The 24,324-nt window shown below is 36.6% G+C and overlaps 1 protein-coding gene across 1 annotated transcript in view; it reads right to left on the reverse strand.

The window, feature by feature from the left end:
* Window positions 1-21,133, reverse strand: part of LOC133528490 (uncharacterized) — a 69,418-nt gene extending 48,285 nt beyond the window's left edge. The window contains exons 1-3 of the mRNA XM_061865879.1: window positions 20,989-21,133; window positions 20,653-20,759; window positions 17,855-18,022 (exon numbers count right to left, since the gene is read on the reverse strand). Coding sequence (XP_061721863.1) covers window positions 17,855-18,022; window positions 20,653-20,759; window positions 20,989-21,032 — 319 coding nt within the window. The 5' untranslated portion in view covers window positions 21,033-21,133. The remainder of the gene's footprint in view (window positions 1-17,854; window positions 18,023-20,652; window positions 20,760-20,988) is intronic.
* Between the last annotated feature and the right edge of the window lie 3,191 nt (window positions 21,134-24,324).

Below are 24,324 nucleotides of genomic sequence, written 5' to 3' on the forward strand. Positions count from 1 at the left end.
ATTGCGCAACGTGACACTTGACAATTCTGAAAGTTAGCTCACTACTTTCATAGTTAAATTCTTTTCGCATGTTGGCAGACCTGGGTGGTAATCATCAAATTACGAAGTACAGTGCATGTGGGATCTTCCGGCGTATAAAGACCGCTACTTTATTTGTTCAAGCTATAGGTACGAGGCCAATGAGTAAAAGAGAAGTTTTAGAGTATCGAACAAGCAATAAACTTTACATTAACGTGGATGCCATGCCAGTATGTACAGCAAAACCCTTAATAATGGTCAAATAGCTGAGTACCTACTAATATTACCCGATGCCTACCTGAAGTCCGATATTTTTTCAACAGTTTCAGCACGCATCAAAAACTGAACTGGGGGCCTACTCAAGATGACAATCGTTTGTGCTGACGTAGCTATGTATCTCTATCTTACTAAAATGGAAGAGAAAGAGAACGGAAAGCGTTTCGTTATCGTAGCAAACTATGGTCATCTCGGCTAAGATGTAATCCCATCATCTTAGATCGCTCGTTGCATATCTACTTACCACTTTACGTGGCCAGTGCAAAGCAAGCATGAAGAGCGTAACATATCATAATGAGCTTCGAGAAGCGGCGGCACAGAGGCAAGTAAAGTATTCTACAGGATACATCTTGCTGAGTTGTTTTTGAGTGCACATAATTTTTGTACACATAGATAAACTATACTTATATTACAAAACAAAATACCAACTGTATTGTTTATATTGGATACCTACTTCCAAGACCTGAAAAAATATTGTAATGTAGCGAACGATCAATTAAAAAAAGCGTATATTTTATTTCAACTTTTTAATAATTAACATAATAATAATGAGTTAACAATACTTATTAAAATACAAAAATTTCACAACATGAATAATAAACAAAATCTAACTACAATTAAAATAACTAAAGCTAAAAATTAAAAATACCTATCAAAATTTTGCGCCCTTGGTAGGGTGCCCATCACGCAGGCAGCGTTCCCGCGCCTGGATTGCGATTGCAATTCTCTGTGCGAGAAAGCTGCCCGCGCGGGGGTCGCCCGTTGCCTCCCTCAGCCGCTTGCCCAGCGCCTTGTGGAGTATCTGTGCCCCTCTGCCCCACGAACCAAGTGTCTCGACGCCAAACGCAACGAATTCGTATTGAGCGCCGAGACAGCTATATTTGGCTACCTTTTGACGCTCCCGAGTGTCCGCCGCCGCACCAGCATGCCTGCTGGTCGATGGAAGGTAGGAAGCCGCTAGCGTGTCAGCACAAGTGGCGTCCCATACCAACGCGCGGCCCATCTTCCAGGGAATTAACGACATAATAATTATGTAAATCTACAAACAATGTCTTATTAGGTACCTAGGGATAAAAATTGACCGAATAAGTCAAGCCTATCCATCGTTCTTCGGTCCGTAGCCTACTTCTCTCCGCTGAATGCTGGGAAGTAAATCTTCGTCCTCCTGATCCACTTGTACTTAAGCGTTTTGGGTAGATCAAGACAGGTAGGTAAACAATTACTTTGATGAAAAGTTCCATGCTGGAGGCAATTTGCAACACGGTAATCCATGGTGTTTCACATAGGTACACATCACATACATTATGTATAATTTTCATTTTCATCACACTTGCTCGAAAAAGATCTTATTTCATGCTGGCGTACTGAAGGACAAAGGCCTATATTGTTCCCGCGGGAGTTATGGATTATGAAAAAAAAAATAGCAACCGAATAGATCCACCGATTACCTTTATTAGGTATACCTCTATTTCTATTGTATTTTCATCGATGGTAAAGGTAAACAATATATACCTAAGCAAAGTTTTAGATCGATACGGCTATATAAAAAATAGGTAATACGGAATGGAGAGATCTAATTATATTATTACTACGAAACTTCCGATATAAGCAATTTAACGGTCACGGTTAGTTTCACTAGACTTAAATTGACCGGGATATAAACCATGATTACCTTTTATATTGTTTTAATAATATCGGGAGCTCCATAAAAATAATATAAAACCGATCAATTAAAGTCTAATTCAACTGTCTCCTAGCCTAGACGGTAGTGACCCTGCTTACAAAGCAAGAGGTCCCAGGTTGAAGTCCCGGTATGGGCAATTATTTGTTTGTTCATCACGAATATTTGTTCCCGAGTTATGGATGTTATCTATGCACCTAAGTATAAATTTATCTATACAAGTCTGTGTATCGTCGCCTAATACCCCAAGCACAAGTTTTTTCTGAATTTGGGACTAGGTCGACCTGTGTGAGATTTTTATGGACTCACGAGCTCTCACCACGTACCAGCCTCATTCCTATCGAACACGTCTGTCAAATGGGACTATAAGAACAGTAAAGTTCGTAAGCATGATCCTGCACCACCCATCCACGAGGACTTAAAACGGGTTTGCTGAAGGAATGTTGTCATCATGTCACATAATAATTTCTAGAATGTAATAAATTCAATGAAATAGGTACCAATTCACATGTGTCAGAAGGTCAGAGGATGGCAGTTTTTTAAAAGACAAGGAATTTTTTTCAAATGATTTTTGTCAAACAGTGTCTAATAAGAAAAATAAAAATATGTTTTACGGTTAGCTTTCATTTGATACCGTTTTCTTCAGAGTGGCATGAAAATTGGAAAAGTTATTGAGTGAAGAACCAAATATGTGAAGTATTTAAGAAGATAAAGTGCTTGCTATTTCAAAGCTAAACAAGAGATACTTGAATTTGTGTAGAATGCTTCTGAGATTTTCGGGCAGTAATCTACACAGAAAACTATTTTTGCCTGTACAAAGTTTAATATCTAAAAATATCAAAAAGTAAGCTCTGCTTAAACTGAATATTATCGCCCTTAGTACAATGGCATAAACAGATGATATATTTTAGAGGAAATACCTACAAATTACGTTTTCTTGCTCTCCTCAAAAATTGGTTAAAACCGAGATACAGCAGCACTCCTCTCTGACAGCAGCACATGCGACATGCCGTGGCCTTGTACGTCTGAACTATTTCTTACTGCACTTTAAATGGGGTTGACCGGTCGAAGTATTTTACAGATGGCGCCAGCATAGGTTTTGTCGGTCCTAACGAATAGTGTCAGATTCTTGATTTTATTGTACTTTAAAACACTTTAAGCCAAAATTCAAAACAAAACTAGAGACAATTTAATAGTAAATATTTCATAAATGTTAGAAAATGTAAAAAATGGAATTGCCACCTGAGGGCGAAACTACAAACGCAACATTTCACTCGACAACTCTCGAGTGACTAATTTAACTATTGAGTTTAGGTTTCGAAACGTTTACGAATGTCATATTTGAATTTACACTCGCCCGCAGTTAGCGCGTTTGAAAACGGATACATAATATTCTTGTTCAGGGGTCGGCAACAGGCGGCCAGCGAACCTTCCTGGTTATTTTGTATATAAAATTTATATCAGGTCTACGTCTCTGAAGTCGGCGCGTTCGGAACGCAAATGATCATGACATAACATGACATGACAGGGACAGCATGATTCGTGGCCCCGCGCTTACAAACATCGATTTTGTTCGTAGTACTACATATAGTAAACACCCCTATAATGGAACCGGCACTAGTAATGGAATGGTATAGACAAATCCTGTAAAACAAGTATTTACCATCAGTTTTTAATCGCTGGCAACATTTTACCATAAACAAGAGCCAAAGAGATGCTTAAGTTTAATTTTTCATTGATACTTGTTATTTTGAAAATTAATGGCGCCACAAAAAACCACAGTTTTTATTGGTTAATAATATTGAAACCAATTGCAGTAGCTTTCATTAAATACATAGAAAACATAAAGGACGAATTGGACATTCAACTTTTAAAGCGTAAAGCGGTAGAAATTTTACAGGTGTCGGTGAAATTACAAAAACACTCCAAATTTTCTCTTAAACGTTCCATGATTGGTGCCGTTAACATATTATAATTGCACCTTCTGTACTTAATCTATGGTCTATTCAGATTTACTATATAAGTATCGCGAACCACGAAGAAAGGGTGCATATTTTTAAACAGCTTGATTGTAGATTTTCATTATCGAAAAGTATTACTATCAAGTAAGTAAGGCAAGCGCAAGCCCGTGCGGCATTTGAACTTGAGAGTACTGCCGCTGTCGGGAACTTTTTTTGTATCCTTTAAAATAGGTATTTGTTGACAATTGTTGTCGTTGTCAGTCGTCGTTGACATTGTCGAGTGCTCTTTGCATAATAATAAATTATCAGATATAGTGATAAAGTTGCAAATTATAAACAATGTGCATTGGCTGCTTAAAGGTTGCCGACCACTGTATTTATTCAACCGAAATATAACGCGAACCAATTAAGTGGTGATCTTAATACGCTCGAAGATCCCACATGGGCTGTACTTCGTAATTTGGCCACCTATACCACCCAGTTCTACCAACATACGAAAAAGGTAAATTACTGTCAAAATGAGCTATCTTTCGTAACGGACGAGTTTGAGGTTGCATGTCACACTCGCATGTTAACTAAAAAGTATAGGTTTTTAGTTTCCGAGTAGTTTTCTCACCTAACGTCATCGAATAGTTAAAGAATATTTTGCTGTCATGATACACTAGACCTTCTGATCTATCCCCTAAGAAATAAAGCATACACAAAACAAGCTCATTCATTGGTCTATCGTGCCCATTAGTGTGCATTTGTGTGAGTGTAACAAAAAACTCGCGATTCGTCAGTTTGTGCGACGGCGGCGCAAGAACCGGTTGTTCCATACAGACGCGTGACACCACAGGTAAGTGCACTCCAATCTTACTTAGTGTTTTACGTAATAGTTATGGCAAATAAACTAGTGCAATGCCTTTTAAGAGGTTGTGTATTGTTTTCTACACGATTTTGAATTACTTTTAACTTAGTTTTTGACCCGGAAATACGTTTAAAATTTAAAATAAAATACAGCGGTGATAGGCGCCAATTACTTCTGTGGTAAGTAATTCCGTGGTATGCCACGGTAATAGAAAAAGTGGTAGTTTTGTTATTTACTCTTTAGTTTTGGTACAAATTATCAATTTTATATTTTCATTTATTTATTCCAATCTTGATCTATTCACGCTATTAAAGAGCTATTTCCGTGGTATGGAAAGTATTTAACTAACCCTTAATTTTTAACAAAAACTTCAGCACCGATTTCCTTGTTTCTATGGGAACCCTTAATCTGTCAACTTTTTTTTATTTTGAGTTAAAACCTAAAATTTACTTGCCAGTTATGTGATTTTGTCTTTACAAGAAGCTTGTAATATACTTGTTTGATTTGATTTGAAAAACCATCTGTGTTTTATTATTTTTATGGGTCGGAATTAGGTTTAATTAAACTCCAAATTAAGCCTATTACCGATGGTATGATCAGATTACCCTCGGTAATAGAATGTATAGAAATCTATTACCGACCCAGAGAAATATCGAATGGGTCGGTAATAGGCTCTTAAAGAGTTATCTATTACCGAGTGACTATTTGGTATTGTATTGAAATATCGCATTTAGGGTACCGCAAGTACAGATTTCGTTGATAAAATTTAGACTTCAGTTATCATTATCAGATTTAAATTCTTCTGTTTTCTGATTCAGTTATTACTCTGACAAGGAAGGGTACCCAACTGCCGGACATTTCCGATTAGTTTTTTTTTATATAATTTTATTTATACAGTAGTCCAAAATTTCAGACATGATTTTTTTAGCTATAAGAATCAGCAATAAGAAAAGTACTGTGATTTGTTAATTATAAACGGGTAAATTATAACACATAATATGTGAGAGACTTTATTTAACTTAATTACCTTATCAAAAATATTAGAATTAAAAAATTTCATGTTTTTATATATAGTCGAAATTTTATAAGGTGGACGTTTACCATTTCACTGTGGTAAACTTTCACTCAGGTGGTAAACGTCCAGCTTATAAAATTTCGACTATAATTTACGCTGTGCCTTATGAGTAAATGTTACTTACTTGTTTTTTTTTGGTGCAGCTAATTATGTCAGTAAGACAAATTCTTATCAATCTTTATTTTTTTTTTTATTTTTTTTTTTTTTTATTAAATCATTTATTGCAGACAACATTGATCCATATACATATAACATTTATAAAAAGAATTAAAATAAAAACGAAAATTTAAATCGATTTAAAAACTAGACATTAAAATTTACATGATTAAACATTTCATTGATTAAATTAAAATAATAAATGGATTTAATAAACAAGGATAAAATAAATTAAAATGTCAAGCTTCCTATAAACTATAAATAACTGCAATTAAAATAAAAAATTAAAATGTAATAATATGACGACTGTGCCAGTGTCTAGCAATCGGGCAATCTAGCCTGTTTGCCACCAGACTCAGGATGCTGTTTGGGCTCTCCCGTACACGGCGCATAATGGAAGCTGTCCGTTTTCGCAATATGGCCGGGAAACTATCTATATGTGAGTCCGCAAACATACCAGAAGCGCTGCAGTACCTAGGAAGACCCAACAGCATCCTTAGTATGTTATTATACTGAACGCGCAAGGCGTTTATTGCCCTCTGAGTATGGTTAACCCACAGGCTGCACGTGTACAAGGACTGGCAATATGCCTTAAATAGGGTTATTTTAACTTCCCTTGTACATCGTGCAAACCTGCGAGCCACCATGTTGCCCCGGACAGCCAACGCCCTGCGCTCCCTCTCAATGTCTGGATTGTCCGAGAGGCACTCCGTGACCCAATGACCCAGGTACTTGAATTTCTTGGTTCTATTAAGAGGTACTCCATACAGCGAGACATCCGGCACCCTATCCACCTTATGCTCTCGCGGCTGGAAAACTAGAACCTCACTTTTAGCCACATTGTACCTAAGTCCATGCGTCACGGCATACTCCTCGCACATGCTCAAAAGTTTTCTGATTGCACAAACAGAGGGCCCCAACAGCACCATGTCATCTGCGTAACTGATATTGTTTACCATTTCCCCGGCTATGGCACATCCGACCCTGGTGCTGCTGAGACTCTCTATGAGCGCATTGATGTATAGGTTGAAGAGACGCGGAGAGGATAACCCCCCCTGCCTCACCCCGCACCTCAACCTATACTCATCAGAAAACGCGTTGCCCCACTTGACGACATTCGTTTGGTTATTGTACCAATAATCAAAAACACCTATTACCTCCTCTGGTACGTCTGTCTCTGTACGCAGCTTATGCCATAGTAGGTCGTATGACACCATATCAAAAGCTTTAGATAGGTCAAGAAAACACCCGTAAACCGGCGTTTTCCTATCGGTGTAGTATCGGACAGTGTGCTTGAGACAAAGAATTGCTGTTTCGGTCGATAACCCAGCTCGGAAACCAAACTGTGCATCATGCAACTTAAGGTATTTACACAGCTGTCGATCAAGCAAACTGTCCAACACCTTAGCTACAGTGGTCGCTAGTGATATGGGTCTATAGTTGGACTTATCCGTCGGATCACCAGTTTTATTCTTGATTATTGGTACAACCACCGTTTTCATACACTCGTCAGGCAGATACGAGTGACGAACCGCCAGTGTGTAAAACATCGCTAACACACGCGGCAGGTGCCCTCCAGCATACTTAAGATGTTCAATACTAATACCATCATGACCAGGAGATTTACCCATGGTCATATTACGCACGACTGAAGCTACCCCTGCCGCGTCAAACTTAATAGGCGACCCACACCTTCCGGTGACACTCTTCACCGCCTGACGAGTACTTGCCTGACTATTTAGTGGCTTAACCAAAAACGTGTCCTTGAACATGTTTGCTATGTCCGCGGGCTCGTTGCAACCATCGACACCGAGAGGGACAGACGACCTAGGGTTCAGTTTATTCGTGTGTTTCCAAAAACTCTTAAAATCTTTTTTAGCGTGATGCGCAGCTAAAACATCCATCCTTATCCGTTCAGTATTATCCTGGCACCATTTCAGCCTAGACTTAAAAATGCGCCTAGTTACCGCCATCCGCTCATAAAAGGGCCCGCTCGATGGTTTACCATGCGATACCCATTGCAAGAAATGGTGCCTGGCTTCTTTGTGAGCAGGATAAACATGCTTGTTCCAGCCTACCACACACTTTCTTTTCCTGTTCCTACAACTAGACCCAGATGCACTCGCCTCACTCGCATATTTTAGCGTATTAACAATCTTATTATATAAATAATCTATCACTACTCTGTGTTCACGTTTATTACACAAACCATCACAACATTCAGTAAACTCCGTCGGGAAGTCTATACATCTAAGTCCCTCATTACATAAATAATGGTATTTTTCGATTTGTGCAGCATCCCTATGTCCCCACAATACCTTATTATACATATTGCTGGGCAGACTTTGAACAGGTTTCAAAACATTTATGTCACAGCTGATTTCCAAGGCTAAGTGGTCAGACCAAACTGCCCCGTAATGCACCTTCACGTACGTCACTGATTGCATCGCTGCCTCGGTCACTAAACAATGGTCAAGCCAGCGCGTACAACCGTGTGCATCACTCACATACGTAAAAGTATCGGACGTTACGCCTAACTTAACAATATCCGCGCATAACCACGACTGATCCTCACAAAACTTCAATAATTCACGACCAAACAAGCTAACCGGATGCGCATTGAAATCTCCAAGTATATAAACTGAGGATAGCTCAACACTCTCCACGATAGCGCATACTTCACTCAGGCACTCTGTAAAGTCACTCAAGTTGTCAGCATGGTTGACGGGCATGTAAATCGAAAACACCAAAAACGAACGATCGCAAACTTGCACCTTAATTGCAGCGAGCCGATCACTAGCACAGTCAATCACAGACACTGAGTCGAACGCACTTTTCTTCCATAATAACGCTACTCCTCCATATGGCCTACCGCGTATTATACCTACAGTGTCATCGATACTAGACTTGCCCGTAAAACCAAAGCTGTCATCAATGCTGCCTAAATATGCCAAGCTGTGATTAAATAGCCAATGTTCCTGCAAAGCTATAATATGGGCATGTTTACATAAAGATCTAACATAGTCAACAGAGCGCGTGACTGATTTACAATTATAACTAACAAAATTACATTTACTCAAATTATTATTATACATTTAAAATATTTTATGATTTATTTATCTAAACAGCTGAGTCTATCTGCCTATTTTTAAAATGAATGAAACGCCTGAATGAAATATTCTTTAGCATTTAAAAATTACTTTATTTAATAACAGGCAGGCCTATTTGTCATATACGTCCTTAGTAAAACTTTACTAATATTAATTTTTGTTGTTTTACATGTAAAACATTCAACTTATAACTTGTTATACAGGTACTCGTGGGTACTTGGTAAGTTAACTATTTAATAGTATTTGACTGTGCCAAAGTGTAATTATAATCTCTTCGAATATATCTCTTATTTTTAAACATACTCCTATAGTTTTATTTTTTATTTTTGTGTCATTATTAAAGTTAATGACACAAAAATAATATACAGAACCCACGTCGTTATTATTGTTTTAACCCTCGGTATTAGGTTTCGAATTTTGAGTTTGATTTCTATTAACGAGTGCAGAAAAATCATGCCAATTGTACCCTCGGTAATGAAAGCTCAATTCGCGATAATAGAATCACAGTTTGTCCCTTGCCACGGTAATAGAAGATTTGGTCATTTTGGCTTCAAAAAATATTTTAATACATATAATAACCCAAAATGAATCCAAAAACGTGTGAAACGGAAAGTTCATTAAATGCTCTGATGAAAAAAAAAATCCTGGCTGTTAGACAGCATTGATACCCTTAATTTTTGGATCTCTTTTGAAAAGTTCCTTAACTACCACGGTAATAGGTGCCTTTACCCTATGCGTTTAAAATGTTGGGTCCAGTCCCCGCGAAGTGTACGGGCGGCTGGATCCGTAAGGTCTGTGGGATGTTTTATATCTCTAATGAATTAATTATGTGACACTGGGATGATGTTGTGTTGTTATGAAAGGTGATGGTGGTAATGAATGTTAAGATATGAAGATGGATGGTGTAGATGAGTTGTTATGTGTTGTTGAACTTTTTTAGACTGTTGATTATGGTCCTGGATAGATTGCAAAATTCACTTAAGGTAAGTTAACATTTTGAAATTATCTTCCACATCCTCTTGACTAAATGCGTGACCACCGCACACAGAAACCAGACGAGAGCAGGGCTCATGAGTCATGATGTTGTTGTTGATGTAGAAGTCTGCGGTAAACATCCCCTCAAAAAGCCAGATAGGCTCTTTTATCCCGGGTCTATTTTATTTCTGCAAAGGGATTCGTGGGTTTCGGAGATGGCGATGCGACACGTGAGAATAAATTCTCCAATGCAGTCGTTCAGTGTTAGCAAAATATTACAAATTTATCTTTCTGAGTTTTCATATTAAACCAATTTTACTACCTTTACCAGTGAAGAATAAACGAATAAATTGATTTGTAATAGCTATAATTGCGCAATTTACACTTAATATTGTCCAGTTTCCTATTTCAAACTAAAGCACTTTCAATTTAAATCTTATAATCGCTCTTGTGTTGCAGGTGTCCATGGGCGACGGCACTCGTGGTCGTGACCATGAAATCATCATGCTACGTGCAGTCGGTCTTGTCATCATTTTACTATGGCATTTGACAATAACACCGACGCATTCAGGCCGCTGCAGTACTGTCGGAGCAGTAGTGCAGCTGCGGTCGGAAATACGTTAAAATTACCATATTACGTGCAGTCGGTACCGTCATTGATTTTACTATGGAAATTGACAATAACACCAACGCGTTCAGGCCGCTGCAGTAATGTCGGAGCAGTAGTGCAGCTGCGGTTAGAAATGGACTGTCACCTTTATAAAGTCTGACGCTCGCAGTCGACGATGGAAACGCCTCTAACAAAATGATAAGGTGATGTGACGTCACATCATATAAGTCTGTCCTAAATGTATGGAAGATCAAGGAAATTGCCATTTTGACCCTGAAATATTGCGTTTATGTGTAAAGTTGTGCTACAATTTATTTTTCAATAAAATGTGAGGAATCGGATGGTAACATTTTCTTTTCTATTTTTGAAAGACAAAAACAAAATATTTTTTTTGAGACTTCGGAGCCTTGTATTTTTTTTTTATCTGATTTTTTTTTTTAAATCCACTTTTTTATAATGGACGGCTCATTTTCTATCCATTTAACTAAATTTTGTTATAATATTCAACATGTGTCAAGTACCCAAATGTAACGTCTGTGTGTGTGCGGCGAAAATGGCACTTTGTTTGTACTGAGCGGACTCTTTGCTCCGGCGCGCGCCGCCGCTATTTAGTTATTTACTTTGTGCCAGGACCGAGAAAAGAGCTATGAAACATAAAAACTCTGATCAGTACAGCTACAGCGTAAGCCATTCAGTGATTAAAAAACTAAATAGTATGGTTTCCTTCGTAGCTAATCATTTATCTAATAAAATAAAATAATAATAAGTCAAAAAGCTATTTTTTTTATACAAATGTGACGTCACATCATATAAGTCTGTCCTAAATGTATGGAAGATCAAGGAAATTGCCATTTTGACCCTGAAATATTGCGTTTATGTGTAAAGTTGTGCTACAATTTATTTTGCAATAAAATGTGAGGAATCGGATGGTAACATTTTCTTTTCTAATTTTGAAAGACAAAAACAAATTTTTTTTTTGAGACTTCGGAGCCTTGTATTTTTTTTTTTAATCTGAATTTTTTTTTTAAATCCACTTTTTTATAATGGACGGCTCATTTTCTATCCATTTAACTAAATTTTGTTATAATATTCAACATGTGTCAAGTACCCAAATGTAACGTCTGTGTGTGTGCGGCGAAACTGGCACTTTGTTTGTACTGAGCGGACTCTTTGCTCCGGCGCGCGCCGCCGCTATTTAGTTATTTACTTTGTGCCAGGACCGAGAAAAGAGCTATGAAACATAAAAACTCTGATCAGTACAGCTACAGCGTAAGCCATTCAGTGATTAAAAAACTAAATAGTATGGTTTCCTTCGTAGCTAATCATTTATCTAATAAAATAAAATAATAATAAGTCAAAAAGCTATTTTTTTTATACAAATGTGACGTCACATCATATAAGTCTGTCCTAAATGTATGGAAGATCAAGGAAATTGCCATTTTGACCCTGAAATATTGCGTTTATGTGTAAAGTTGTGCTACAATTTATTTTTCAATAAAATGTGAGGAATCGGATGGTAACATTTTCTTTTCTATTTTTGAAAGACAAAAACAAAATTTTTTTTTTGAGACTTCGGAGCTTTGTATTTTTTTTTTTAATCTGAATAGGTATTTTTTTTTAAATCCACTTTTTTATAATGGACGGCTCATTTTCTATCCATTTAACTAAATTTTGTTATAATATTCAACATGTGTCAAGTACCCAAATGTAACGTCTGTGTGTGTGCGGCGAAAATGGCACTTTGTTTGTACTGAGCGGACTCTTTGCTCCGGCGCGCGCCGCCGCTATTTACTTTGTGCCAGGACCGAGAAAAGAGCTATGAAACATAAAAACTCTGATCAGTACAGCTACAGCGTAAGCCATTCAGTGATTAAAAAACTAAATAGTATGGTTTCCTTCGTAGCTAATCATTTATCTAATAAAATAAAATAATAATAAGTCAAAAAGCTATTTTTTTAATAAAAATTACATTTATTTCTCTCTCTTAGACATATTACAATGCGCTTATGAACGTCAAATAAAGCTACACCGGCTCTAATCCTACACATCTGACCCCATAAGATTTAAATCCCCCCTCAATTGGAGGAGGGTATCCCAATATGGACCCGCAAGAAACTCGGCAGGACACATCTTTTCAAAACATTACGTCTTATAATTAAACATGCATTTAATAAGAAAAAATAAAATTTAGATCACTATAGAAATCATGCAATTACATAGAGTAGGTACTTTTCTTTATATAAATTTTGATTAAAAAATATATATGTCATATCCAATCATACAAATACGTAGCTCTTTCAGAAAACATATAGAATTCTTACATAATGTGCAGGTACCTAATCTAATAGATACAATGCTTTACGTAAATTTGATGTGCTGATTAGACAGCAGGTGCTTAAGAGGAATTCCTAGTTGCGATTTTTCCATACAAACGCTCTCGACTGATTCCTCCCTGGATTTTTAACCTAGAGCAGTGATTTTTTCAAATAAGATCAATATCATCAATATCTGTGCCGCTATGTTTTGCTTTTTTGGATTATTTTATTTTGAAGAAAGATACAGCGCCTCGAAAATCGCAAAAACGGCTAAATTGAATTGGCTGTAAAAAAAGGCACAGTATACAAATATGACAAAAAATATCCAAAAAATCAAAACATAGCGGCATAGATTATTTCTTCCTCTTGCAATTTCCAAAATTTCATAATGATTAGTTGCGTTTTGGAGGAGGAAACAGTCGAGAGCGAAACCTCGATTTTTGAGTTTTTTGCGAGTGAATTTCGGTCCGAGCTGCAGTTGTCCTTATCGCACGAATTGGAGGCGGAGACAGTTTCTAAATATACGTACACAGAAGGAATAGTGATGGGCATAACATTCTTATTAGGGATTGCAGAACCGGTACTGTTTTAAAGAACCGGGATTTCTCGGTACTTTCGGAACTGGTCTAATTATTTCATTATTTTAAATAAAACGACAGCATTTTGCGATTTGACCACCTTTCGTATTATAATTTAATAATCACATTTTCTTTTATTACGTAGTAGGCAATTTTTTTTAGAAATATAGTATTTTACATTGCTCACACTTGTGCGTCACAAGTAAAAGATAACTACTTTGATGTTTGCCACTAGATAGCAAATTTAATGAAATTACATTGACGAGGGGATTTATATATAAGTATCGCAGTCGTATTGTATAATCCGCCGTATTACATTACGGCTAGCCGATATCAAAATAAGGGCCATTTTGAAATGCGGCGGTTCAACGATTAAGGTATGTTGGGTAAATACCGGATGCGGGTGAAGAACGTAGGACATTCATTTCCCCCTAATTTGGCTTTATTTTTTAATGTTGGCAACATTGTGTAAGACGCCATTTCATTGCGCCTCGACTGTCAGTGTCCCCGCGTCGCTCAGGGAGTCGGGCTTGTGCTATGTGCAATCACAATCACAGAGAGCAAGGTAAATTTCGCGAATTCTTCCTTCTATCCGATCTTCGCTCTGTAATTTATTTTGCGTATGGTGAAGAAACTGTGTTTGTTTTTGTAATTGTGTTAACAGACCTAGCACTGCTGTAGACCGATATCCGATCTTGACCTTTCCAGGTAAAGATCGGACCAGAAACAATCAGATCTTTACCTATTTAAAAAACAGCAGTGATTATCAAACTTTAAATTTTCTTCAATTTACCTACTGACCTATGTGATAATTAATCACATTTATTGTTTTCTTGATCACACTTTCGTACCATTATTTTTATCCAGTACCACTACCAGCGCGACGGTTACTGACAATGTAATTTTTTTTAATTTCCGCAACCCAAAGGTTGCCTTTTAGCGATAAGACCGCATGTTGTTTACCTGTGCTTATGTGTATGTTTTCTTTTGTATTGTTTTCGTTTATTGAGGTGTGCAATAAAGAGTATTTATATTGTATAGGGATGATGATACATGTTGAAATTTATAACAAAATCGAGTAAAATAGATAGCAAATGAGCAATTTTTCGCAATAAAGTACCTACACATACGGATGCATATGTAGATGTGCACGCATACATACATTACTAGTTTCGGATACAAAATAGAGATAGGGCTTCGAAATTAGTTTCCTTAAAATGCTTCAAGAGGGCTCTCTTTTCCTATATATTTACTTTACTCTTTACATACGATCCTTATATTTTATAAAAAAAAAAGATTGTATATCAACTACACATACACAATTGTACTATATATACATAATTGCAAAATTAAACCAACAAAATCGCAATTTTAATTATTTTCCATACTTCAAGATGGGCTCTCAGTGACCTTGACCTTTTTAAAGAACTACTTAGTCTTTTTGATTTCTAAGTTTGATTCTTATTTTTTTGGCGACCTTCATTAAAAATGACTGGGCACGATTATTTTTTATTTTGATTTTTGTCCCTCCTGCTTAAGTACTTAATATCTTCCAGTACATTCCATTCAATAAACAATACATTTACACTTTCCCTAAACCTGTACAGTTCACGAAATCTTAAATTATCAAAACTACGCAACGTATCTATTATTTTAGTGGTTTTTTTTTATTACTTCGGGTAAACCTTACAATAAGAGGTTTCTTAGCACATTGTTTACTTATCAAATTGCCTTATGACATAGGTATCAAAGTTTGAGAGCCACAATTTTACCAATTTTTGTATCCGGGTTAAGATCGGATACAAAAGGGTAGACACCGGACCTATTTCTTTGTGATACCTTATTCTCTTTCCATTAGAAGCAACTTTTTTTCACCATCCAATGTTCTCCCTTGATGGCAAAACACTCGTTACCCTAAAAAAAAGTATGTCTCATCTTTACACAGGTACAAAACTAAAACCGTTCTATATTGAAGATTACCTAAATTCAGGCCGAATCTATGGTTATTATTTAACGATTCGCTACGTATTTCAAGAATCTGTCACGTGTCGAGATCTCGAAAAAACATTTTTTCACGAGTTCTCTCAATTGGTCCCAAAATTGTCCGGCATTATCCCAACATACTTTAGCCAGATTGTCATTGCGATACGTTCTTCAATAAGGCGGCCCAAGTTTAGCCCCATCGTACTACAAGTTAAATAGATTGTAGTTTAACCATAGGTATATTTATACCTACTTACAAAATTTCACAACACACCATGATCACTCCCAACTTACTGATACGGATAGGTACAGTCAAGTGTAAAAATATGGGTGTACACATCTTACTCAAAAATATGTCCCATAGCATCTTATTCCAGTGTAATAAGAGCGTAGTACCATATTTATGAGACGATTCTTTCGATACATATTTTTGCACTTGACTGTACGACGACAACCGAAGCTGAGACATCATTCTTTTTTGCAGTTTTTACCGATATGGTAATTAATATCAATCAATCAATCAATCATTTATTATTTCGTCATCATAGGTGTAAAATACATTTAGTACCTACAGGTGATAGGGTGTTTGGTATTAGGGTGTAATAGATACAGTATAATATAAAAATGAAAAACAATATTACGTGGTAACAACAAAAACAACTTGCGTCGGGCAGCGCAGAATAAATTCCGTCTGGCTCGCGGGCGATGTCGACGGAACGGCGCGCGGCGCGCAATGAGCGAGCGCACGAGTCTCGCGTCTGTGTGCGCGCACTCACACTTAGATAGCTCCGGCTCCCGCCCACCGCAGCGCGACAGAAACATAGCTTCAAAAATTCGAGATTTGAAAAGTTGCTCAGCTAGGAATTGCTCTTAAGTGCGTGAGGGATAATTTCTGAGATTAACTACTAAAATATCCTAGTCTTCCTATTACGCTTATATACTCTATTTTTTTAAGGAAACGATCATTTTTATAAGGTAATACACTTGCGTCCTATTTAATGGTAATTGCGCCACCAATTATAGGTGAACACAGCGTGCATAAATAGTAAGCTACTTATTATGCTAATTTTGCCAGTAGTAGAACGTTACTTTGTTTTAACTGAGACTGGAGTTAATCTACTGCATCCAGCGTCAGCAGTACCTACATGCGCTCACGCACTAAATGTTATATATAGTTGTTGCATATCCGGAACGCACAAGGACTCGACAAACAATGTAGACTCGATAAGAATAAAATAATGATATTATGAATAAATAATTTTATGATTTCCTGCTTCAAGAAGTAATCTTAGTTGCGACTAATATCTGGTACACCTACCCTGCCCCGTATGTACTTCTTTAGATTTTTGTGATACTTCCCGCAACCCCCGCTTTTGTCTATTTTACATAAGATGAATTTTGCCCAATATGTACTTGATTACAATATTAAAATTACAATGTGAAACGGAAAGATACATTTTGTGTTGTAGTTAGAGCAACTGCAAAATCGAGAATGACGAATGACGAAAGATAACGCACCTGGGGGCTTACCGCGAAAACCGAAATTCGCAAATTGCGGGGATCTTTCTCTTTTACTCTTACTAAGACGTAATTAGAGTGACAGAGAAAAATGCCCGCAATTGACGAACTTCGATTTTCCCGGTAGGAGCCCTGGGCTATAACCGCGAAAATCGAAGTTTGTCAATTGCGGGCATTTTTCTCTGTCACTCTAATTACTCTAATACTTAGAGTAAAAGAGAAAGATCCCCGCAATTTGCGAATTTCGAATTTCACGGTGCCTCCCCTGTGCCTCCTCCTCCTTACTGGCAAGTACACAGCACATACCCACTTGTTGCAGTGAGTTGGCGACATATCACCACTGTTGCAATGCAAGCGCCAACCGCTGTTGTATGTTTACACTTTTGTACCTTACTCCTTTATAGTAAGGTGAAAAAATTATCTTTGACGTCCACTGTGCCAACAGTAGATAAAAGATTTTAGTAATAGGTAGCATTGGACTTATAGGTACTTGTCGCAAAACTAATAGTGGCAAGTCTGGTCATAATGCCGTCTCTTTCACCCTTGGTTGGTCTTAATAAGGGTAAAGGAGACAGCATTATGATCTCAGTCGCTAGTTAGTTTTTCGGCAAACCCTGCACTGACAAAATGCAGTGAAAAAGTGTGGAATGCCACCATAAACGTCCAATTCATAGGAAACTTTATAACGGTTAAGAGCAAAGAGTAAAGTAAGTATGCGCACTCAATAGGTATTATGTTATGTACTTACCTTTGACTGCTGCAGTCATAGAGATGCCAATGCCGGTGTTCCCCGAAGTAGGTTCGACGAAGCGCGTTCCCTCCCGGGCTCTCCCTGTGTTCTCCGCGTCCACCACCATCGTGTAAGACATCCGGTCCTTGATGGAGCCCCCGGGATTCAGGAACTCGCACTTTGCGTCTGAAAACATACTCATATGGGTTTAACGTTTCACTTGACGGTTGGCTGGAAATTCTTAAATAGTTTTTTATTTATAGTAAAGCCAAAATACAATTTCATCCATCTCTGGCGCACTTAAGTATAATACTCGTAACAATTCTCATTATGAATACTGTGAACCAGAATGGCCAAGTTGAATGTTTATGGATTACAGATACCCGGTGCAAACTCAACCATCTGGACTTTAAAATAAAGTCAAACCTAATTCTGTTCTCCAAATTCTCCAATACATAGTTCCTGCCGGGCTGAAACGATTTATTGGATGTTGGTGATTGACTGAATTTGATGAAGTTATTAGAAACATGTAGCTGTTATTTGTAATTCCATGTAATTCGAATGAAACGCGGAACAGAGCGCCAGAAAATATGCTGAAATTCTAGGACTGCCTCAAAATAGTTTAACTGAATGCCCACAATAACTTTAGTGCATAGCAGTGTTGGGCAAAAAGTTGTTGGATTACAGATTAACGATTATGATTACAAAATGTAGTTATAACTACAAATTACAATTACTAGGAAAAAGTAGTTGAGTGTTTGATTGACGATTACCAACTACATTTTGTAGTTTGTAATCGAATTAATAAAAGCACTTTTTTTTTTGTAATTGTAATCTGTAATAAATTATATTATTCGATTACAAATTACTTTTACTCAAAAAATGTTTGCGATCATCTTTGTTTCCCAAATCCGGCTAAAAAAAATGGACGAATTTTAAGTTAAACTTAACATATCAAATTTGACTTTTTGCATAAAAAAGGAATGTTAGTTTTACAAGATTTTGTACAAAGGCACTTATTAAAAAATATGAAAATTTTAGGGCAAAAACGAGTTTTTGTCACGTGGTCAGTCCCATCAAGCAACACCCGAGCATTTTTTTAAAATTTTTATGGCATGAGGTTAAATAAATGTATAAAAAAAAATTATAGAAAAAAAATATTATCCTCCTAGGGACCACGAGCCGACCCATAGGAATAATTAGTTCAATGAAATTTAAACTTTTTACAATTGTTTAAACAGAGTTGCGTTTCTTTTGTTTCATTTCATTTTAAAACAAAGGAAACTAAACCTTATTCACTACACAGTTGATTTCAAATTCAAAGAGCATTTTTTGTATGGTGGGCCGCAGGTGGTTATTACTTTTGTTTACTGAGAGAGTACTAAATTTGTTCATCTTTGTCTATCAAGATGTAATTGAGTAATGTTGATTACCTAGTTGGTTACTAAGTTCTGTTACTCGATTTACAACCTCTTTATGCTACTAAATGCTACCGAAAAAATAAAAAATGACAATGTGGTGGATTTGTGAGCTATAAATATATACCACACATAACGCTTATCTCGTCGTATCTATAATGATTTGGGGCCTAAAATATCGCAGTAATTGCGTTGCACAAATGTGGGCACCCGCCAAACATGATTTTGAAGTTGCTTGAAAACCTAAAAATCAACAAACAATTTGTTTATCGCGCAATTAATAGATACAATAGTACTCAGAGCTTCGATGACTGCAAGAGGTCTGGAAGACCACGCACCGTTCGGACCCCAGCTCTAATAAAGGCAGTGAAGGCGAGAATTGCAAGAAATCCCGTCCGGAAGCAAAAGTTGTTGGCAATACAGATGTTAGTGAAGAGAAGCTCCCTAAAAAAGTTATCAATGAAGACCTTGGACTACACGCTTACCGCAGACAAAAAGGTCATTTGCTTAATGGACGATTAAAGACTATGAGGCTAGAGAGAGTCACGTGCTATTGAAGCGGTACACACAAAATGGCCACCGATAAATACTATTTACAGATGAAATTTTTTTTACCATTGAAGAATGTTGTAACCGCCAGAATGACAGAGTGTATGCAAAAAACAGTCAAGAGGCGATTGCGGCTATTCCGAGAGTGCAACGAGGCCATCACATTCATTCTACTTCAACTAGGTATAAATTAATGTAATTTCGATTACAATTACAAAGTAATCTCAATTGCAAGTAGTTGTAACTACATGTAATCAACTACATGTAATCCAATTTGTAGTTAAAATTACAAAAGTAATTGATTTCGCCCAACACTGGTGCATAGTGTGCATACAACATCACTATAAATTTAGTCATGAGGCAAATGTTTCATATTTCTTGGATAAATATGAAGTGTTTACAAGGTGATGTGTTGCTAATGGGCATAGAACTAGGTACCTTGTGCAAAAGCGAGTGTGACTCACGCACCTACACAGGGATACAGGGAACTGTAGGCAGGTACTTACTGTATTTTTTAAATGATTTGGTTACAAAATAGTTTTATTGCAAAATATAGTTAAAAGATATAATGGAATTAGGTATATTTTTGATAATATACCGAACGTGCAAGTGAAGTACTAATTCAAGGAAATTACACATGGTTATTTGGAAATAACTACACATTATAATCCATTTCAAGCACCACATTGCATTCATGCTGCTTTCGGTCCCCGGAAAGACTTTAAGTATAGCCCTCGAAGCTTAGTATTAACTCGAATGAAATAAATTATGCCGTGCCATTAGGTTAATAAAACAACGGATTAAGTATATATTTTTTAAATAATATTTAAACATGATGGGGGTACTCACAAAATTCGCATTCGAGTCCATGGTCCTTCGGTATCCGATTAAGCTTAACTAGAGGAGTATTTCCGATTACATGTAGTATGTTATCGTAAACTTTTGCATCGCGACGTCTGTAAAATATTAGAATTGTCAGTTTAAATTGTTAAATTCCTATTTATTTTTACGAATAAGTGAAGTTTTTGGCAGTCCGAATAAAAAGGAAAACATGAATAATAACCATAATATAAAATATTCTATTCACTTTTAAACATCGGCAATAATTGTGTTACTTATTATTTCTAGATTTCATAATTATTTCAGTTGGTTATTTAAAGTTTATATAATTATTTCAGTTCTTACGCCGGTTTCCAGTTCGCGGTATGCGGTTTCGCGTTGCTGTACATTTTGAACGTGCGCGAGAAACTTGCAGGCGCACGCTAATGCCTAGATCTCGACGCAGACTAAACTCAGATATCAATATCAATCTGTATCGAGGTACTATCAGTTATCAGCTGGTATTATATAAACTGCATCGACAATAATTATCACGTCTCCAAGATTTTATGAAAAAGGACTTTCAGTAAAGTTCTGTTCGCGGTACCTAATATAGGTATTTATTAAACATAATTGGGTACTTGACACATGTTGAATATTATAACAAAATTTAGTTAAATGGATAGAAAATGAGCTAACCATTATAAAAAAAAGTGGAATTTAAAAAATTATATTGAGATTATAAAAAATACAATTTTTTTTTGTCTTTCAATAATAGAAAAGAAAATGGTACCATTCGATTCCTTACATTTTATTGAAAAATAAATTGTATGACAACTATACACATAAACGCAATATTTCAGGGTCAAAATGGCAATTTCCTTGATCTTCCATACATTTAGGACAGACTTATATGATGTGACGTCACATCACCTTATCATTTTGTTAGAGGCGTTTCAATCGTCGAGTGCGAGCGTCAGACTTTAACTCTCATTTCTGATCTTTGTGTTGCTTAAATGCCATGAGTCCTATATAGACATTTGATCCTCAGGAAAATCAAGATCGTTTGACATTATTTACAAAAGCTGTCAAGTAGCCAATTACTAACTTTGCAACAACAAAGCACTTTGTATAAATATTCAGGTATACTTATTATTATTATTATGAGCCCATACTGTCCCACTGCTGGGCAAAGGCCTCCCCCTTATTCTTCCACGTGTCCCTATCCTCGGAAGTCTCCCACCCGTCTCTGTCGAAGGCATCAAGTTCGTCCCGCCATCTCCGACGAGGTCTACCGTGACGCCTTACAACCTGTAAGTAAGTGTAGTGTAGTGTAAGTGTGTGTGTTGTGTGTGGGGGTGTGGGAGGTATACTTACTGATATTTAATGTTGATAATTTCAAGAGTTACTTTAATTTTTTCATACGCTAATCTCACTCGTTTAAATACTTAAGTTATGAGCAGGTTCGATAATTAAATAAGGTAGATTTTTTTGGCGGTTCAGTTTTTGAAAAACTTTGAAAATGACGAAGCCATACTTTTATTCAGCTATAAATTAGTAATACTCGCGACGAGGTCTACAGCTCACGGAGCTCCTAGTTTATTACCCATTTATTTATAACAATAATGATGTAGACATGAGTTACAACTTTTATTAGTTGAATGACTGGACCGGTGGTGAAGACAGCCTCTGTCAGTAGCTTATTAAGGTATCTTAAGTTAAATGCAGTTCGGGGTTAAAAATACGTGTTTTAATTCCTCTCTGCTTGCTTGCTCTGAAAGAGGGTCATTATTGTTCTAAAAAGTGTGCAGAAAGTGATACGTTTCTGTATTTCACTTTCTGAGCACGATTTTTTTTTACGATAAGCAATTTAAATTTGGTTTTAAATGGATTTGATACACAATTTTCATTCTAATATTTAACTCTACATTCAATAAATAACGATACTTTTACCTAAATGGTTAATTGAAAGTAACTTCAAGAAATGAAAAGTAGAGTCTTTAACTCGAATGAAAGGCATCATTTCAGCATCGGACTATTGGCGCTTTCACTGCATACGAGCGCCAAACTTCCTAGGCAGAAATGAGTGCCATTCATCGCTTGGTTAATAATCTACTCAAAATCTACTATTTAAATATCGGTTTAACAACCAACCCAATCTAATACAAGCAATGGTTTCCCCAGTTTTTAAAGTTAATACTCATCTAACTTTTGTAGTACTTGTTTTAGTCTTGTTACACAATGCGGCTCGTGACGATGAGCATTTGTGTATGGCTAATATATAATAAAAAAAAAATTATATGATGTGCTGTAGTAGGTCATCCTATGGGTGAAACTAAATTCCCCAAATATTAATAAAAAAGCCAGATATTAATAAAAAAGCCAAATATCTGTGTTAAATGACATTACCTAAGCAACGCCCGTCGCCTGGCTCGTTGAATACAACGGTTAAAGTTGGTTTCACTTCACGTCCGCAGAACTATTATAATGGACTCCTCACGACTAAGAAATCAGCGTATCTCACACGTCTCATTTGCTGTTACGCACACAAAAGCTAGGAGTTTCGGTTTTTGACTGTTACTGACTTTTAAATTTTGTTATGTCACCTTTTTTAAATGTAATGTTATGGAAAACCAGGGGAGAGGCCTTTGCCCAGCAGTGGGACACTCAAAATAGCCTACAGAAAAAAATGCGTAGGTACATACCATACTATACAAACCTAATGGAAATAGTTGTTTTACAAGGGGCACAGTTGATGTTTAACCGCTCGTGCTAATATTGATACCCGAGCAAGGGAAAGATTCCAAAATTGAACTACAAGTGTAGCGAGTGGTTCGAGAAGTAGAATCTTGAGCGTTGCGAGGCACGAGGCACGAGGGTTAAACAAACTTCGCCTCCGAGTGAAACACAACATTTTTCACCACGCAAGGAAAAATACTACGAAATAAAAAAATCTAACCAAATCAAATTCAAATAAATATCATTCAAAATCATCATTTAAAAGTCAATTCTACCAGCTAACATAAGGAAACAATTCAAAATTTACATCTGATTACTTTGCCCCGCATGTGGGTGAAATGCAACTTTCTCATTAGTTTTTGAACAATCAAGAGGGCCTTTACCAGTTGGTGTGGTAAACAGGGTTCCGTACCAAAAAGGTACAAGAGGAACCCTTATGGTGCGATTAGCTGTCCGTCCGTCTGTCACAACGCTAAATATCTCGAGAACCATCTTAAGCTATCGATTTGAAATTTGGAGTAGTTATGAACAACGCTAAGACACATTGAAAGTACTTTTTTATATTATAAATGGAAAATGCCTAATATGAAGAGGGGGCAAAATTTCAAGGTCTGTGACTAGTTCAAGTGGGGTATCATTTGAAAGAGCTCAAATTGTACATTCCGAAACATTTTTTTCTCTTCCTTTTTTCTCTTTTTCTCGCAGTGAAAAGAAATTGATATATGGAGGAAAATGTGAAAAAAAAATCTATTCCCCCTTATCTCCGAAGTTTACCAAAGAAACATTCTGAATTTTTTACATAATATTAACATTACTATATATTTAATAGGAAAAATATAATGAGATCTCTATCTTGGTAATTTTTTTTTTAATTAAAAAAAAAATCCGAATTCAGTTTGCAATTTAACCAACTTTACGTGTATTTATTACACTTAAATTTCTATGAGTTTACATTGAAATTTC

Source organism: Cydia pomonella, chromosome 19 (assembly GCF_033807575.1).
Source record: "Cydia pomonella isolate Wapato2018A chromosome 19, ilCydPomo1, whole genome shotgun sequence".
NCBI lineage: Eukaryota > Metazoa > Arthropoda > Insecta > Lepidoptera > Tortricidae > Cydia > Cydia pomonella.